This window comes from Astyanax mexicanus, chromosome 18 (assembly GCF_023375975.1).
Source record: "Astyanax mexicanus isolate ESR-SI-001 chromosome 18, AstMex3_surface, whole genome shotgun sequence".
Classification (NCBI taxonomy): domain Eukaryota; kingdom Metazoa; phylum Chordata; class Actinopteri; order Characiformes; family Acestrorhamphidae; genus Astyanax; species Astyanax mexicanus.
Genome location: NC_064425.1, coordinates 35,073,336 through 35,090,892, shown reverse-complemented (window position 1 = coordinate 35,090,892; position 17,557 = coordinate 35,073,336). Strand labels below are relative to the sequence as shown.

Sequence of the window (17,557 nt, the reverse complement as noted above, 5' to 3'; positions counted from 1 at the left end):
GGTAAGTATCTCCATGTGTTTGTTAAAACAATTGTCTTTACAGAACATTAAATCTCTAGCAACAGCTTTGGTGATGAGGGAGACTTCTTACCTCCTCACACTGTGGTATTGAAACATTATAACGGTTTCTTTAGGAAGGGGCCGCTCACTACATTTTGTGTCCCTCTCTGAAAACAAGTGGGGAAAAAACAATGGCCCACCTTAGTTGTAAGTCTCATGACTGTCTGATAACAGCCGTGTTCTCAAAAGCAAACTTCATACTTTAAGTAGTTTTCAAACCAGTATTTTTACACAACAAAGCTTAAACTTCAACATCGACAGAAGTGTTTTAAACCCCAGTATCTATGCTTCTACCTGAGCAATGAATGTAGATACTTTTAACACCTTTGCGAATGTGTATTATCAGTACTCAGGTCAGTTAGTCAGAATCAGCTGTACTGAGCTGGCTGATACTCTGTGTCTTTGTATTGGAGGCTAGTTTAGCAAATGAGCTACAGAACCAACACCACAGAAAAAAATATCTGTATCTGTCTAGTCACTCTATCAATCTCGTCTGAACATTTATAAGTGGAGATGAATTGTGTGCATTGTTCACTTACTCTGTAAACAAACTGAACTTTGTATTATATATATATATTTTCCAGAAATAACCCATAATTTGATAGTATTGTAGCTACGTAAACACAGGACTTGAAACAGGAAATCCCTGCCCCAGTAATACTGTATACCGCAGTCATGCTTTAAAACAGTGGGACAGTGTAAAAAAAAATAATACCACCCAAACCTAATGCCTCAAGAACCCAATATGCCAAACTGGCAAGTGAAAAAGTCCTCCAGTGCCACCACAGCTAAACCAGAGGTGTAAAATGAACCTAGGCAGGAGGAAAAGATCACACTTGAAAGGACTTGAAAGCACTGCAAACTTGCAAGCCAGGAAATCAGCCTCTCGCTAAAGATCGACAAGGGACCAGAAGTGGATTAGAGATGGCACTGAATTTCGTTTTCATTTCAGACATTTAATTTGTTTCCTTTTCCTCATCAACATTCATTTACTTACAGACTGTAATGTCTCCCTCGTCTCGTTGCAGGAGGCAGTGCAAGGGAGTCCGCTTTCACCAGTCCTCGGCTCAAGGTTCTTATACTGTTTCCGTTAAACTCAACACCACTGTAACTCTAGCTTCCATTACAAATCCCTTTTCTTTTCAGTACGATATTCAGTAGAAATCCTAAGAATTTGAGCTTCCCCCAACTCCAGCCCTGATATAATTAACACCAGGCCTACGGGCGAGTTTCCTCGACCATTAATAATGGTTTCTGCCAGGCGACAGTGTGACCCGCAGAGACCGAGACCAGTGTCCTTGTCTCATCGCCAAGTCTTCATGCTTGTTATTATCATGCACAAAACACAGCGCTAAATAATTTCTAAGTAGCCCAGATCTACGCCCATTGGTAACCACCTTTTCATTGATGGAAATGGGATTTAAATCAATACAACAAATCAATACCACTCCCTGGCGTGCTGGCCTCGACCGCCAACATATTATTTATTAACTCGTTGATTGACTGGGTGCCCTGGGATTTTCCAAAGATGCATTGACTGACACGATCCTAAGATTACATTCGTTTACACTGAAACCTTGTCTGCTTATATGAAATGTGTTATGCTAAATAGAATATGAGTTGCAAAGCAGGAAGCCTGGTTAAGCATAATGTGCATTCGTAGTTAAGAAATGTATAGGCCATGTCAAGCAGCGTACGCCACAGAAGCAGATAAACAACTGCACTATAATGCTATTCATGTGCAGGCCTGAATGGCAGACATCATTAGAATGTTACTGATGCCTGACTGTATTCATTCGTTGCTTAGAAACGGATCTAAAACCTAGCTTTCCTTGCCTGCGCTCCGGTAGGAACACGTTTCGTATCGCTGTCATTTAAATAATTAACGTGAGAGAAACCAAATACCATGTTTACTTATTCATTAAGTGCAGAGCACAAAAAGCAGGAGGAAAGGGATGGATTTGAACAAATCAGGGCACATGAATGTAGAGAAGGAAAGTAAACATTGCCCATCAAGCGGCCGAGGCACCGAACGAAGAGACAGAGACAAAGGCAGAGAGAAAGAGAGAGAGAGCAGGGCGTGGGTGTGCAAGATGCACCTGCCATAGTCTGTGTTTACAGTGAGGCCTGAAGTTCGCCATTCGTGACAGTTCACCCAAGTCCAGCTTAGCTTCTATTCATTTCTTTACAAAGCCTTTCCCAACCAGGAATTAATGAGTTTACTCATGGTGGTCAGGAGGTGGTGAACTTTTAAAAAATCCAAAAATATGAAATAATTCTAAAATGAGAATATGTGCATATTTGAGCAATAATCCTTTACATGTTTAAATTTTGACATTATAAATCTAAAATACAGTAACTGATGTGCCTGTCTGCACAGAACTATTGATTAAATTAATTGAATGATTTATTTGACAAAGTCTTCTTGGCACTGAATGCTATTTTAGGTTAAATAATGGCATTTTTACCTAAATGTAATGAGAGAAAGGGCAAGTGAGAGAGGGAGAGAGAGAGAGATGGATCCCACATGGTGAGATTTTCATAAACGTTAAGTTATCCACACAGGTGCCAGTGCTATTATTGGCACAGGATCAGCATGCAGAGGGAGTGGGTGAGAAAAAAGAAGGATGGAAACGACGAAGGAAGGAAGGAAGAGAGCAAGAGCGGGAGATGGAGGGAGAATGAAGGATAGGGGGGTAGTGTCACACCATGAGCTGTCAACTCTCATCATTCTCTACTGCCACCTGAGACACTGGGCACCACACCCTGCCCCTCCCCTCTCCCATTCCCATGGCAACCCTTATATGATGGTGCTGATTGGCTGGTTGCTCTATCCCAGCGCTGGTTTCCACCGGCCCTGCCAGATCCACCAGCATTTTTGCTGCGTCTCAGCACTTAATTGATTAATTAGTGTAATTATTTGAGGCCAAAGTCACCCTCATCTTGTCGGTGGTTAGTAGGTAATTTATTCTGTCCGCTGAGACACTACACCGAAAATGGCAGGAAAAGAATGGACCAGTAACAATCCTGGTATTTTTAAAGAAGTGCACGTTTAGACCTTTAATAGTGTAAGTTTTTTCACAGCATGTGTTTTCATGTTTCTTATTATTTTTGGGGGAAATGTGCAATAGGTAGACATGTGCCTGCTGTCTGACTGAGTGAGTGTGTGTGAGATGGGAACTCTAGCATGCAGGACAGATGGAGGCTGGGAGACAGGAGGGACACTGGCACAGGCTGGTATATGCGTGTGTGTGTGTGTGTGTGTGTGTGTGTGGACATCCCTCGCTGTCGCTGGGCGGTCAGCTCCCGCTCACAAGAAGTGACCTTGGCACTAAATGGGAGGGTCACTGAGCCAACTGTCTGTGGTGCAGTCTGCTCGCTGCTTTTTAAAGGAGCCAGGTCAACAGGCCGGCTGCTGGGACACCCATGTGGCACTAACATTGTTATTTAGGTTAGAAATATGGCTGCTGCTAATTTTGCTGTTAGGGCAGATGTTCAGCTGGACATTTATGTTGGATGAATAACGGTGCATGCCTACCTTCTTACCTCTGCCCTTCCATCCTTACAATATGGCCTGTAACGTAAAATGCTAATCTTAAACCGAGGATGCAAATGGGATCTAAAACTCTTCATAAATTCAAATCTAGTATTATTAATAGCGCTAATGCTACTATGGAAAAAGCAACTATGACAGTCCAGTTACTAACCAACTTATCCGTTGCCTACAATGCTATAGAAAAATAAAGATATTAGGTAATGTAAAGTGTAACTGCCGAGTGTTTAACTGTCTAATCCTTTGCAACTTAACATTTAAAATCTAACCAAATACAGCACAACAAATCAATGTAATCTATTGAATTAACTAAAAATGTTATATTAACATACATTTTAATTACAGACAAATATAAAAAGCTATTTAAAAATGATATTTTTATTTATTAAGGGAAAAAATTAATCTATAATGTTTATGCACAATGTGTAGTTTTTTGAGATCTTTTAGCTGCTTCATGTTGTCAGACAGGTTCTATGTAAGTGATTTCTTGATTCTACAGGTCTGGCAGTAATCAGTCCTGGTTGTGGTTAGTGAAAACTCAAGTTTCCAAAAAGTGTAGTTAATTACAGTTACTTTTTTACACAGGGCCAGGTTGGTTTTGGATTGCTTTTTTCCCTTAATAAATGAAATCGTCATTTAAAAACTGCTTTTTGTATTCATTCAAGTTATTTTTGTCTGATATTGAAGTTTGTTGTAATCTGAAAAATGTAAGAAAGAGCAAAAACAAAAGAAATCTGTAAAAGGGCAAATACTATTTGATGGCACTGCATTTGCAAAAAAGAAAATAAGTGAAACAGTCCTGTAGAAGTACCACACTGTGGCCTGCTGGGGTTGAAAATTACTGTTCTAATCATTGTAGCAAATTCATCATTGACATTTTACAACCTGTGTAGTCTTAGGAAGCTAAATGACAGACAGACCTCAGTAGACAACCTTATCCATAATGGGCCAGTGCGGCTGCAAGTTTTCTTTCCAGCCAAGCAAAAGCTCATCAACACTTATTTAAACACTGACTTATTAAACCAGTAGAATCAGGTGAGCTACTAAATGTTTAGCCATGTTGGACAGGTTTGAAACCCCTGCTTTAAAGGAGGAGATTTAAACATTGTGTGGCAATTCTGTTTATCATCAAATGATGTAGTATATTCTATAAAGCTAGTCCATCCTCAGAAATGTTTAGAATAGATCCAGTACATCAAAAACTAATGGCTGGATAGAATTGCGGACAGAGAGACAGGATGTGGATGACTGACAAATAACCAAAAATAAATAAAGACATAAAGAAGAACAGTTTCTCACCCGCTTTGACGCGAATGCTTGGGCTGCGGATCTTTCCGGCCTGGTTCTCTGCGGTGCAGAAGTAGTCATTGTCATGGATGAAGCTGTTGAAGGCAGAGGGGGAGAAGGGGTAGAGCTGCAGTGTGCCGTTGGCATGCACATGGCGGATGTGGGGCACGTCGTAGATGTCGTCGCCGGTAGCCAGGTACCAACGGAGGACTGCATGGGGGGCGCCACCCGCGGGGCAGGGCAGGGACACCCCCACTGAGCTGGAGAAGGTCACTCTCTGCAGGGAGGCATTCACAAAGTACAGCCGCGTTGAGACCACATCCTCGCTGTTCACTGGGGGACGGCCAGAAAAGGAGAAAAAAAGTCACTTACAATCTCATACCAGTGCTGGCACTCACCACTGGACATGAGACTGGTTAACACACTTATGATTAGGGCTGCAGAGTATATAATTTCAACACTGCCATTGCAATATGTGCATGCGCAATAGTCACATCTTAGTATGTGCAGTGTCACATAAAACAAATGATGGGTTTGTTCCTAATGTGTACTAGTTAGTAATTATATATACTCAAATATACTCAAATATCCATTATAGATAGTTAGTGTAGTCACTATTATCCCACAATGCACTGCTACATGGTTCTAGGCTGGAATAATATTCTAAAAAAGCTAATAACAGCCGTTTTGCAATCCGGAGTACACAAGTTTGGACTCCGGTACTTGGCCAGTGCGGACTTGGTATATTCGACTCGCAAGTGCATACTTCGACAGGAGAACACGATGAAAACAGATGAGTACTTGAGGATGTCTCCCTCTCAGGGGAGCGGAAAGCATTGTTTCAAAAATGTAGGAGCACATTTTCACATAATCACTTCCTTAACCAAAAAATAAAAAACACTATGTTCTCGCCTAAAATAAGTCCAAACTTTATTTGATTTCACATCAGTACTATTTTTTTTAAATGTATTAAATAGGTATGTACTTTCTCCTCCGCAGATACTGCTGCGAGGCCCATTCTGGAATCTCAGACTGTAAGACGTCCACACAAGTCACCTTCCATGCATCCACAATAATAAGGGAGGAGCAAGAACACATCCAGGTATTTGCCATTATCAATATGGAAAATGAGATGATTGGAAAAATAAGTGACATTATGAATTTTTATTATATCATTTAACTCTAATCATCTTTTGAAGCTGCTGTCAACACAAACTCACAAACCACTGAACAACTGTAGTGGATAAAGGAAAGCACAATGTCGCATAAAAATATTAATGAATTAGTTATTAGCACACATTAACAGAAAAAAAATCTGTCATCCAATCAAAACAGGACTAATGCATCTTTGGTTTGGTAGTTACTGCTGAATGTGAATATTTGCACACCCTTATTAAAATAAATTCTGTTTTTTTGTTTTCTTTATTGAGTAGCAAACACAGGCTCTTATGCCTTGCCCCACAGTATTATAGAGTTAACGCTATATATTTTTCTGAATGATAACTTAACCTAGCCAACGGTAACCTAACAATAACATAATGATTACCTAACCAAGCTAATGCTAACCTAATGCTAACATAATAACATCCTAATGCTAACATAATAACATCCTAATGCTAACATAATGATAACCTAACCTAACTAACGCTATCTTTACTGTAGCATAATGACCTAGCAATAAAATAACCTAATTAACGCTAACCTTATGATAACCTAAGGATAAAATAACCTAGTTAACACTAACCTAACGCTAACCTAATGATAACCTAACAGTAACCTAATGATAACCTAACAGTAACCTAACGCTAACCTAACGATAACCTAACATTAACCTAATGCTAAACTAATGATAACCTAATGCAACCCAACTGTAACCTAATGCTAACTTAATGAAAAAATAACCTGGTTAACAGTAACCTAAAGCTAACCTAATGATAAAACAACCTAGTTAACACTAACTTAATGATAACCTAATGCTAACCTATCAGTAACTTAATGTTAACCTAACGCTACGCTAACGCTAACCATTAGGAGTTAACTCCAAAAAGCATTAGATAAAGTCTTACCTGTGCCTTTTGTGTCTATGTTGTTAATATATAAGTTGTTTACATGTCAAACACCATGTAACAATTCATTCTTTAAGATTTTGCATTTTTACACATATAGACGTATATTAACCTTCACTTTTCTACATTTTTACAGTTCTCTTTGGTATGGGGATGGGCAGGCATTTGCCATGTCTGCAGTGGTGCCTGGTTAAGTTTAATAATTATGTGGTTAATAATTAAGTTTGAAAATTAAAAAAACAAACAAAAAAAAATCAGATGTTTAAATTATTAATTTAACAATTTTAATACAAAATACCAGACTATTTAAGTTTCCAGGAATTTGCTGCCCATCCTGTCACCTTGGAATAACCTTACCCTTTTCAGAAAATAAACCTTGATATGACTGACATCACAACCTTTACACTGTTTTAGTAGTTTAGCAGTTTAGCAATATTACTTTTACTTAATATTTCTCATATTGTCACTAAATGTAGCTCATACAGGTTGTCAAAATAGGGGGAAGAAATGCAAGTGAAATTATAAATTATGTGTATATTGTATTAATAATTGTAATGTGGTATGAAAAGATTTAAGATTTTTCCTTTATAAATCAGTGTTTTTTCGGATCAGCAATTTCAGTTAAATAAGTCATATAGCAGATGAACACAGTAATATTTAAAAATAACTTTATAGGATTTACATAAAGTGTGCAATAATTCTTTAAACAAAATTAGGCATTTGCATATATTTGGGCACCTTTGTCGTTTCATTGATTTGAATACATTTAGCACAAATTATTTGAACACAAAATGAGCCTCAAAACACAACTCTTAAATAACCTGAAAACAAAGATTATTCAATATCATGGTTTAGGGGAAAGATACAAAAAGCTCAGAGATTTTAGCTGCAGTTTTCACTGTGAGGAACAGAGTGAGGAAATGGAAGATCACAGGAATGGTTCTAGTTAAGACCTGAAGTGGCAGAACAAGAAAAATATCAGATAAGCAGAGGAGAAGAATGATGAGAACAGTCATAGTCAACCCACAGATCAGCTCCAAAAACCTACATCATGATCTTACTGCAGATGGCGTCACTGTGCATCATCAGCTATTCAGCTCACTTTAAACAAGGGGAGGCTGTATGGAAGATAAATGCAGAAGAAGCCTTTTCTGTGGGCTGTGTGATCAGTGCAGGTACTGGGAATCTTGTAACGTTGAGGGTCGCATGGATTCCAGTCAATATCAGCAGATTGTTCAGAACAATGTTTAAGAATCAGTGAGAAAGTTGAAGTTGCGCAGAGGCTGAATGCACATACAAAATGCATTTTTTAAATAAAGTTTTTTATTATTTCAGAAGAAAACAAATCCAAACCTACATGGCCCTGTGTGAAAAAGTGTTTGGCCCCTAAACCTAAAGAACCCCCCTAAATAACTGGTTGGTCCATTCGTGAAAAAGCAACAACTACAATTAGGCATTTACTTGCAATAAATCTTTTGCATCTCTGTGGTGGAAGTATGGCTCCACTCTTCTTGACAAAATTGTTGTAACTCCACCACATTGGAGTGTTTGTGAGCATAAAGCATTGTTTTGAGTTCATGCCACAGCATCTCAATAGGATTCAGGTCAAGACTTTTTCCTGGCCAATCCAAAGTGTTAACTTTTTCTTCAGTCATTCAGAGGAGGATTATTTGGATCATTATTTGGGAGAGATGTGTTTTACAATTGTCAGCGTCCTGTCGTTACTTTCCCACCGCGCTCCGCAAATTCATTTGGGGCTTGGATTTGGGGCTTGGACGCATACGCTGCATACCCCCTTTTTGCGCCACTGCTTGTAAGCCACTCTGGATAAGAGTGTCAGATAAAAGCCATAAAATGAATGAATGCTAAATAAAAAGTAATATTGTAAGTATTTTTTTTTTTTTTACTTAAAACCAGACTCAAACAAGACACTTTCAGTAGAATTTAAATTAGTTAAAATAAGAATAAACAAGTTGTATATATGGATTGTGAATCACAGGGCATCTTATGATACAACTTTATTACAAAGAATTGCCCATGATAATGATGATAGCATGATACTGTAATTCTGCAATATTCGTTACACTGAACGTTTTAGGTATTAAAATTAGAAATGTAAAATGTATAAATGAAAAACCTGCTTTTATCATTTTATACAATTCCTATCATCAAATCTACCCCTTATGTGCATTCATGTGCATTCACTGCTACTCCATCATCTGTGTTCATCATTTTTTTCTGTATTTCAAACAACACTCTCTCAAAAGTGTTTTCTCTATAAGTCTAGTGCCTGCCTGGTTGCAGTACGATATGTAGCTCCGCCCTGCCTTCAGTGATAAGACAGTGCCGCCCATTCCCATTATTTTATCCTCTTAACTGCCTTTGATTCCAGCAAAAATAAATAACAAAGTACAATTTAGTTTTTAAGGTATAAATGTTATCCAAACAATAACATTTAAATAAAAAAATAAAAAAGTCTCCAACATATGTTTGGAAATCGTTTAACATTATTATTTAACAAAATTTCATTGCATTGCATTATTTTTTTATTATTATTATTTCATTATTTTTTATTTATGCTACATCAATAATTTTGTCCAAGTTACACCAGATATTTCAATAATGCTGCATTTTGAATTTGTTATTTCTGTAATATTACAGTCTTAACATCTGAAAGGAGTATTAATAATCATATTAAATTGTGCTCGCCTGAGTGTGAATTTTTTTTGTTATAAATATATATTTTTTATTTCAGCTGAGAATTGAATTATTATTATGTCATAATTATTATTGGGTCAACTCAACAGAGGACCTTTAAACAAAAGCCATGGACAGCAGGACCTCACACCAGCTCAGATATTGAGCTGTCTAACATTACCCCATAATGTATCAGCAATATCCCAGAGACAGGCACAGGCATTTAGAATAAGTCATATAATACATGTTTAGACCATCTGACCTAAGTGCTCCCATCTTATAGGAGAATAAATAGGTCACCCCCCCTGGGTATTAAGCAAACTATGAGCAGCTAAAATGATGATACACCAACTAACTATCCACTTAACAGCCATCCATAAAAACGGCACAGCTGTTTTATAACAAAGAGAGCTGATGTCCATCTATTGCCTGGCTATAAAATTTACCTGGGAAAAACTGTATTCACAAGTTTTAGAGTCATTGCCCAGAAATCTAAAAATACAAATTAAATCTTAAATAACCATATCACATTCAAATCGCTGTAGTGCAACCTTGTCTCCAGGCTCCATCCATTTAAATATTGGGTGTGTCCACCATGCACTGACACTCGCCGTCAGTGTTTAGTCGTTCCCCAATGGGCGCCCTTCTCCTGGGTGTACGTGTATCTCTTAATCTTAATGGTTGACTTCTCAGTGATGAAGACTGTAGGACCAAGTTAACCCTTTCTCTGCTGCTGAGAGTGGCTGGCTTTATGTTGGCTAAAAGCTACAATCACTACACATTCACTAATGTAGAGTTATGCTTTTGGAAAATGGAAAAGATCTGACCTAAGTGCTCCCATCTGATAGGAGAATAAATAGGTCACAGCACCCCCACTACGGTATGTATTTAGCAACCTATCAGCAGCTAATATGATGGATACACCATCTAACTATCCACTATCCAGCTATTGATCCATAAAAACAGCACAGCTATTTTATAACAATGAAAGCTGATGTCTATAAAATGACTCCAGAAATATTTTAAAGCCTTGGCGTTACGTACAGACCCTCTCTTAGCCCTTTTGCACGATGTTGTCTCTGCTGCGATGGCTCCACATTTTTTTGTATTCAGAGAATTGCTTAGCTCAGCTCTGGCTGTGAGCCAGGAAAGATACAAGCCTACAGCAAGTGAGTTTTCTTCTAAAGCAATTACACTTAATTAATGCCCCCCACCAGGTTTGTGTCAACAATGCCTGGATTATCCCTATTTCTGTGATGCTCATTGTGTTCAAAAGAATGGTGGTGACATGTTCCTGCCACATAAAAGACAACAGCGCCTCACAGATAACCAAACCCTCAGCTTAGCTGTCACTGACTAAAGAACGTCTTCATTAAGAGACAATGAACACAATAAATTCATTCGATTTAACTATTAGAGTGATTATTGGAAAAAATCCATTTCACACTCCTAAAGAGAAACGGAGGATGTTTATAATATAAAAAAATGTCCATTTGCAAAACATAAACAGAATAGAAAGAAAAACATGAAAAAAGGGTTGAGAGAACTGAAAGGCTGAGATTAGAGCTAAAGCCCTAACTGGGTAAGGGGAGGGGTTGAGTTCTCTCTCTCTCTTCTTTTTTTATATTCCCATAGAACACGAAGGGATATGTTATGTGATTGGAATTTGTATGCCAGACGCAGAGAGTTAAATCCATATAATCTCCTTTCACATTTAACACACACAGAGCTTCCCCAGGCTGATAATCGCGGCACGGCGGAGGGCTCGCTCCTTTCCCTCCTCTCTCTGTGCCACAAAGGGAGGGCAGATTACAGAGGCGGGCACAAGCCGTGAGGTCTAGGGGGCAATAGTACAGATCAGATTGGGTCAGGACCAGAAGTTACTGCAGCAGTCACTCAAACACACTCTCTGAACAGGTAACAAACAGTCAACAAATGGTAAAAAAAATGTTGAACATTAAAAAGTAGAGAAAGGCCAGGATCACATCGAGGTCAAAGGGTTGCATGATTAGGATCAGATCTTACTAGACTGATGTAGTAAAACATATTGAAATACCGGTCATAATTTAGTGTCCTAGAATTGATCATGTTTTTTGTGATTAATAAGCATATCACATTAGAATCGGTGCAGTTTGGGTAGTGCAATGATACCTTAATGAGTAAAACTCAAACCTTTCCCATTGGCTCCTGGCACCATCTATTTCTATTTGCATACTGGGTGTGTCCTCCTGTCTCTGACACTCATCATTAATGTGTATTAATTTCCTCTGGGCTCCCTTCTTTTAGCTACACATTTTACACACCTATTTAAGGGCTGACTGTCTTGTGTTGTAGGCTGTAAGAGCAAGTTAACCCTTTTCTGCTGCTGATAGTGGTTTTACATTCACCACTCATGACCTAATGTAGATTTATGAAAAAGGTGGCCTCTGTTAATGTTTGTCATTGAATGTTTAGCTGGCTTTAATTCATAATATTAAATAATGACACCTGGTCTTAATTGTGGCTCAATTTTAACATGCAACTGCAAGCAAACTATACTAAAAAAAAGCTTTGCTTAGCTCAACCCTTTCAGACGTGTAGTATCTCCAATGATGGAAAAAATGTAAGAAAGCTGTGAAAGATTTCTATGAAATCTATATAGCAAATAAATCCAATTAACTAAAATATTTAATCGTTTTCTTTATTTCCATTGCACTGGAAGCCTGTGTGTAATATTTTATGTTTTATATTAGATGTTACTCTGTCTCAATGGCTCTAGTACTGTTACTGTTTTTCCAGTGCAGTGTTTCAATAGTTTATAAACTTGTTCACTGGCTGGTTCACAGTCTATTCAAAAACATTTTAAAATACATTATGTCCACTGTAACGGATACAGGGTCTGAAAGGGTTAAGAGAGAAGGTAGCCCATTGCAAAAGACTACACATGTACAGTGTACATTTTAATTGTTGCAAAAACATTGTATTTCATAATCTAGAAGTACAACTATCTAGAAAGTGGTAGTACAAATTTGTAAGAGAATTAAATTTTTTAAAGTGAGTTTTTTTTCTCCAGTTTTACCAATTCAGATCAATTTCAGGCTGATGCTGTTTTTAATCACCCCAGTTGAAAACACAGACACATTTCAGCACCGCGGACAGCAACCAGGGCCCTGAACATACTTCAGCACCAAACACAGCTTCAGGCCTCTGTTCCAAATCACAGATAACAAACACTCACACTGATCTGCCATTAACAGTAACAGAGTGTTTATCATGTAACTAATCTGTAAATATGGCATTGTGTCATCACTAAAAATGAACAGCGTCTCCATAAAAACAACAGTGCACAAGCAGATTTTACAAAACAAACAGATGCATAGAAATATGGACGTTGTGACTGTCCTACTGGAGTTTGTTGAGAAACCAGGTCAGTTGGTTCACCCCCTGACCGCCCCCACCCTTTTTGCCTTCACAGATTATAGCCCACGGCATTAACCCCCATAATAAAGATTGCAATATCTATAATCTCACAGTGGGGGACTGGGTAAGGGTCTGCTTGTGCTCTGGAGAGCGGCTGGGTTATCCTCCCACCGTCTGAATAGAAGTAGTTCATTGAGGTGAAGGACAGCCCCACCTTCTACTGTCACTAAAGAGGGAGATAAGGCTTTTATTTCTTCATGTATCTGATTAAGCTTTGTGTGCTACTGTAATAAGACCTTACATGCATTATATACGCAACCAGTCAAAAGTTTTAGAACACCTCTGTTGTTTAGTAGTCCTGTAGCAGTCCTATATGACAAGACAAGCTGCCGTTTACTGGATTTTATACCATTTCAAGTTATTCACTGGACCTGAAGAGCTTAAATGACAAAAATAAACAAAAACACTGGGAGTGTTTATGACCAGTAGTTTCAATAGAAACACATGTACTGGATAATATAACAGTGTAAAACACTGTACTTCACTGTCTGGTCTGTTCGTGAGTCGACTGTTAGATTTAAAGGTTTTTAGAAGCTGTGGAATATGAAATATAAAAGTGGTCAGTGGGAATGGAAGGGTTAAAAAAATCCGACACAGTTTTGGTTGTTCACAAAAAAAAATTCAGTAATAAAACTTCAAACATGTCCGTCTTTAAACTGTTAATGCCATTGCAACCATCGTTATTGTGCCACAGCTACTATCAAATAATACCACATAATATAATTAAATATCCACTGGACTGGCCAGACCCAGATTTACACAAAAACTTCAGTTCTTACATCACTTTCTATGTGCTACATTCAAAAGATTTGAAATGTTTAGAAAATGTAGATATGTCCCCTTTAAAAACAATTATCAAGTGAAAAATTACAGTGACCACCATACATTAAACAACAATGTTCATAAAAAATAAGACTTAAATGCATAAAATAATTTATTGTTAAGAAAACAGTTAAGAAACAGTTTGGGGCTCTATAACATAGCAAACAGAGCTCTAGTAAAAGTTCAACTCAAAAACCCCAAAGTGGCCATCCTCAGTCCATACTCCTTTAGCAAGTATAAATGTGAGATTTAAATGTATAGCAGGAACAAGAATTTAATTCTGAACATAATGTATCAAAATAAAGCAGCAAAACGAAAATAAAAAAATAAGAGCTACCAGATAAATTTATCAGCAGAAAAAAAACTTTACAGCTAAAACGTGTATAATGCAAAGTAGGAGTTCAAACAAAAAGCAAAAAAACATAATACAAATCACACATTAAAATTTTTTGAGAAGTGTTTTTATTAATCTGCCACTTCTAATGCATTTTGTGTGTGTTGAAATAACTATGGTTTTATGGGTGGGTAATCTTGTTCTAAAACAATATCGATATATTATAACAGTATTCTTGGTACTGTGACAAAATATTGTTTTTAATTTAGGAATATATTAATGCAAAATAACAAAATAAATTTCAGACATTTTCATACATTTATTAAAAAAATAATTTTACATTTTTGTCTATTTTGTAAAAAATCCAGTGAGAGAAGTTTTCACTGTAATAAATTCCAGCTCTCTGGTGCACTGTAGCTACAAGCAGAATTTCCCAGTAATGTAAAATCTTCCAGTACCTGAAAGCTGATCTATAAGTAGCTGATGTTAGTGTTTACACATGAAGTAAATGTGGTGGGCTGGGCTCGACCCCATTCCTGTAGAGGAGTGAATAACAGGGTGAAGAGGATAACCCGGACTCCCTGCTCTGCTTTTGTTTCAGATCACTCTCGTCCAAAGGCTCCCGCCATTTTGCCTGCCATTTGCACAAGCGCCAAATGAGGAGCGATGCTGAACTCCTCCGTTAATGATGCCTGTTCTCCGTCTCAGAGAACACGCTTCTAACAAGCAGTGCACACTAAACACACTGCACAATACCTCACTGGCCTCTTCCAACAAACAATCTCCGCTTCAGAAACGCTATCGCTCATACACACCAACCAGCCATAATATTAGCACCATTAGCTCCTGATATTGGAGGTTCACCATGTGCTGACCATTTGAGTTACGCCTGGCATTGGGCATGCTGCTAAAAGGGCTCCTGTTGGTTTATCAGCTCCAGGAAGTGGCAATTTTCTTTACCTACAGGCACTACAGAGGCTGTGTGTGCAATTTAAAGTGGCTGAATGTATATATTACAAAAATCTACATACGTAGACTCATACACACATACATACACTCATACACACACTCAAACATACACTTAAACACATATACACACTCTCATACACACACACACACACACACACACACACACACACACACACACACAGTGATATGAAAACGTTTGGGCACCACTGATAGTTTTCATGATTTTACTTTATAAATCATTGGTTCTTCGGATCTGTAATTTCAATTAAATATATAATATAGCAGATGAATATTTGAAAGAAAGTGTGCAATAATTCTTTAAACTAAATTAGGCAGGTGTATAAATTTGAGCACCCTTATCGTTGTATTGATTTAAATACGTTTAGCACTAATTGCTGGAACACAACATTAGTTTGGAAAGCTCATTGACCCTTGACCTACATCCAGAGGTGAAGCTAGTTATTAGAAAGGGTTAAGGTGAGCAATTGTAAGTTTTTATCCTCTTTGCATCTTCTCTAAAAAGCAGCAACATGGGAGCCTCAAAACACAACTCTCAAATAACCTGAAAACAAAGATTGTTCAACATCATGGTTTAGAGGAAGGATATAAAAAGCTCAATAATCTCAGAGATTTCAGCTGATCAGTTTCCACTGTGAGGAACAGAGTGAGGCACGGTTCTAGTTAAGACCTGAAGTGGCAAAACTAGAAAAATATCAGATAAGCAGAGGAGAAGAATGATGAGAACAGTCATAGTCAACTCACAGATCAGCTCCAAAAACCTACATCATGATCTTACTGCAGATGGCGTCACTGTGCATCATCAGCTATTCAGCTCACTTTAAACAAGGGGTGGCTGTATGGGAGAGAAATGCAGAAGAAGCCTTTTCTGAGCCCCAAACAGAGTCGCTTGAGGTATGCTAAAGCTAAAGCATATTTGGACAAGCCAACTTCATTTTGGAATAAGGTTCTGTAGACTGATAAATCTAAAACTGAGTTATCTGGATGGCGGTGTGCAGGGCGGAAAAAGAACACAGCATTCCAAAACAATCACCTGCTCCCCACAGTAACATTTGGTGTTGGTTCATCATGCTGTGGGGCTGTGTGATCAGTGCAGGTACTGGAAATCTTGTTAAAGGATTCCAGACAAAATCAGCAGACTGTTGAGAACAATGTTCTATGCCTTCAACAAGACAACGACCCTAAACTCTGCTCAAAATCTACTGAAGCATTCATACAAAGGAACAATTACAATGTTCTGTAATGATCATCTCAGTCCCCAGACCTGAATATTATAAAAAATTTGTGGTGGGATTTAAAGTGAGCTGTCCATGCTCAGAAACAATCAAACCTGACTGAACTGGAGATGTTTTGTAAAGAAGAATGGTTTAAAATACCTTCAACCAGAAGCCAGACTCTCATTGGGAGCTGTAGGAAATGTTTGGAGGTTGTTAAATTTATGCACCTGCCAAATTGTGTTTAAAGAATTATTGCACACTTTCTGTCAATCCTATAAACTTCATTTGACTTTTAAAATATCACTGTGTTCATCTGCTATATGATATATTTAACTGAAATTGCTGATCTAAAAAAAACTCAATGATTTTGTAAAGGAAAATTATGAAAATGATCAGTTGTGCCCAAACTTTTTCATACCACTGTACATACACACACACACATACACACATACACTCACTCAAACACTCATACACACATGCACTTATACACACATACATACACTTATAAACTCACACACACAAACACTCATACATACATACATACATAACAGGCAATGAGTCTTTCAAATCTATGTGAAAACATTTTTACTCAAGATTATCCCACAGCGACTTCATCAGACCTTTTTTAGGCCACTTCAAAACCTTTAAAGTTTTTTTTTTTGAGCCATTCAGAAGTGGCCTTGTTTCTGTGCTTTTGATCATTGTCCTGCTGGAGCTTGAAGTCACAAACAGATGGCAGGACATTCTCCTTCAGGATTGTCTGCTAGAGAGCAGAATTTATGGTTTGATCAAATACATTGAGTTGTCCAGCCCCTGATACAGCTAAGCAGCCCCAGATCATCACACAACCACCACAATGTTTTAGGTTCAGTATGATGTTCTTTTTCTGTGTTGGTTTTACACCAGATGTAACGACACAGACACCTTTCAAAAAGTTCCACTTCTGCCAAAAAATATTTTTCAAAAATCCTGTGGATCATCATGATGTTTGTTAGCAAATGTGAGGCCTTTGTGTTCTTTTGGTCAACAATGTTTTTTTTCCCTTGGAACCCTTGAAACTCTCTTTCTTATTATT

General features: G+C 37.8%; 1 protein-coding gene across 5 annotated transcripts in view; it reads right to left on the bottom strand.

The window, feature by feature from the left end:
* The window catches only part of LOC103037339 (Down syndrome cell adhesion molecule-like protein 1 homolog), a 181,231-nt gene that overhangs the window by 155,667 nt on the left and 8,007 nt on the right, over positions 1–17,557 (bottom strand). For all 5 annotated transcript variants that reach the window (XM_049467379.1, XM_022675689.2, XM_022675691.2 and 2 more), the window contains exon 2: positions 4,913–5,233. In XM_049467379.1, coding sequence (XP_049323336.1) covers positions 4,913–5,233 — 321 coding nt within the window. The remainder of the gene's footprint in view (positions 1–4,912; positions 5,234–17,557) is intronic.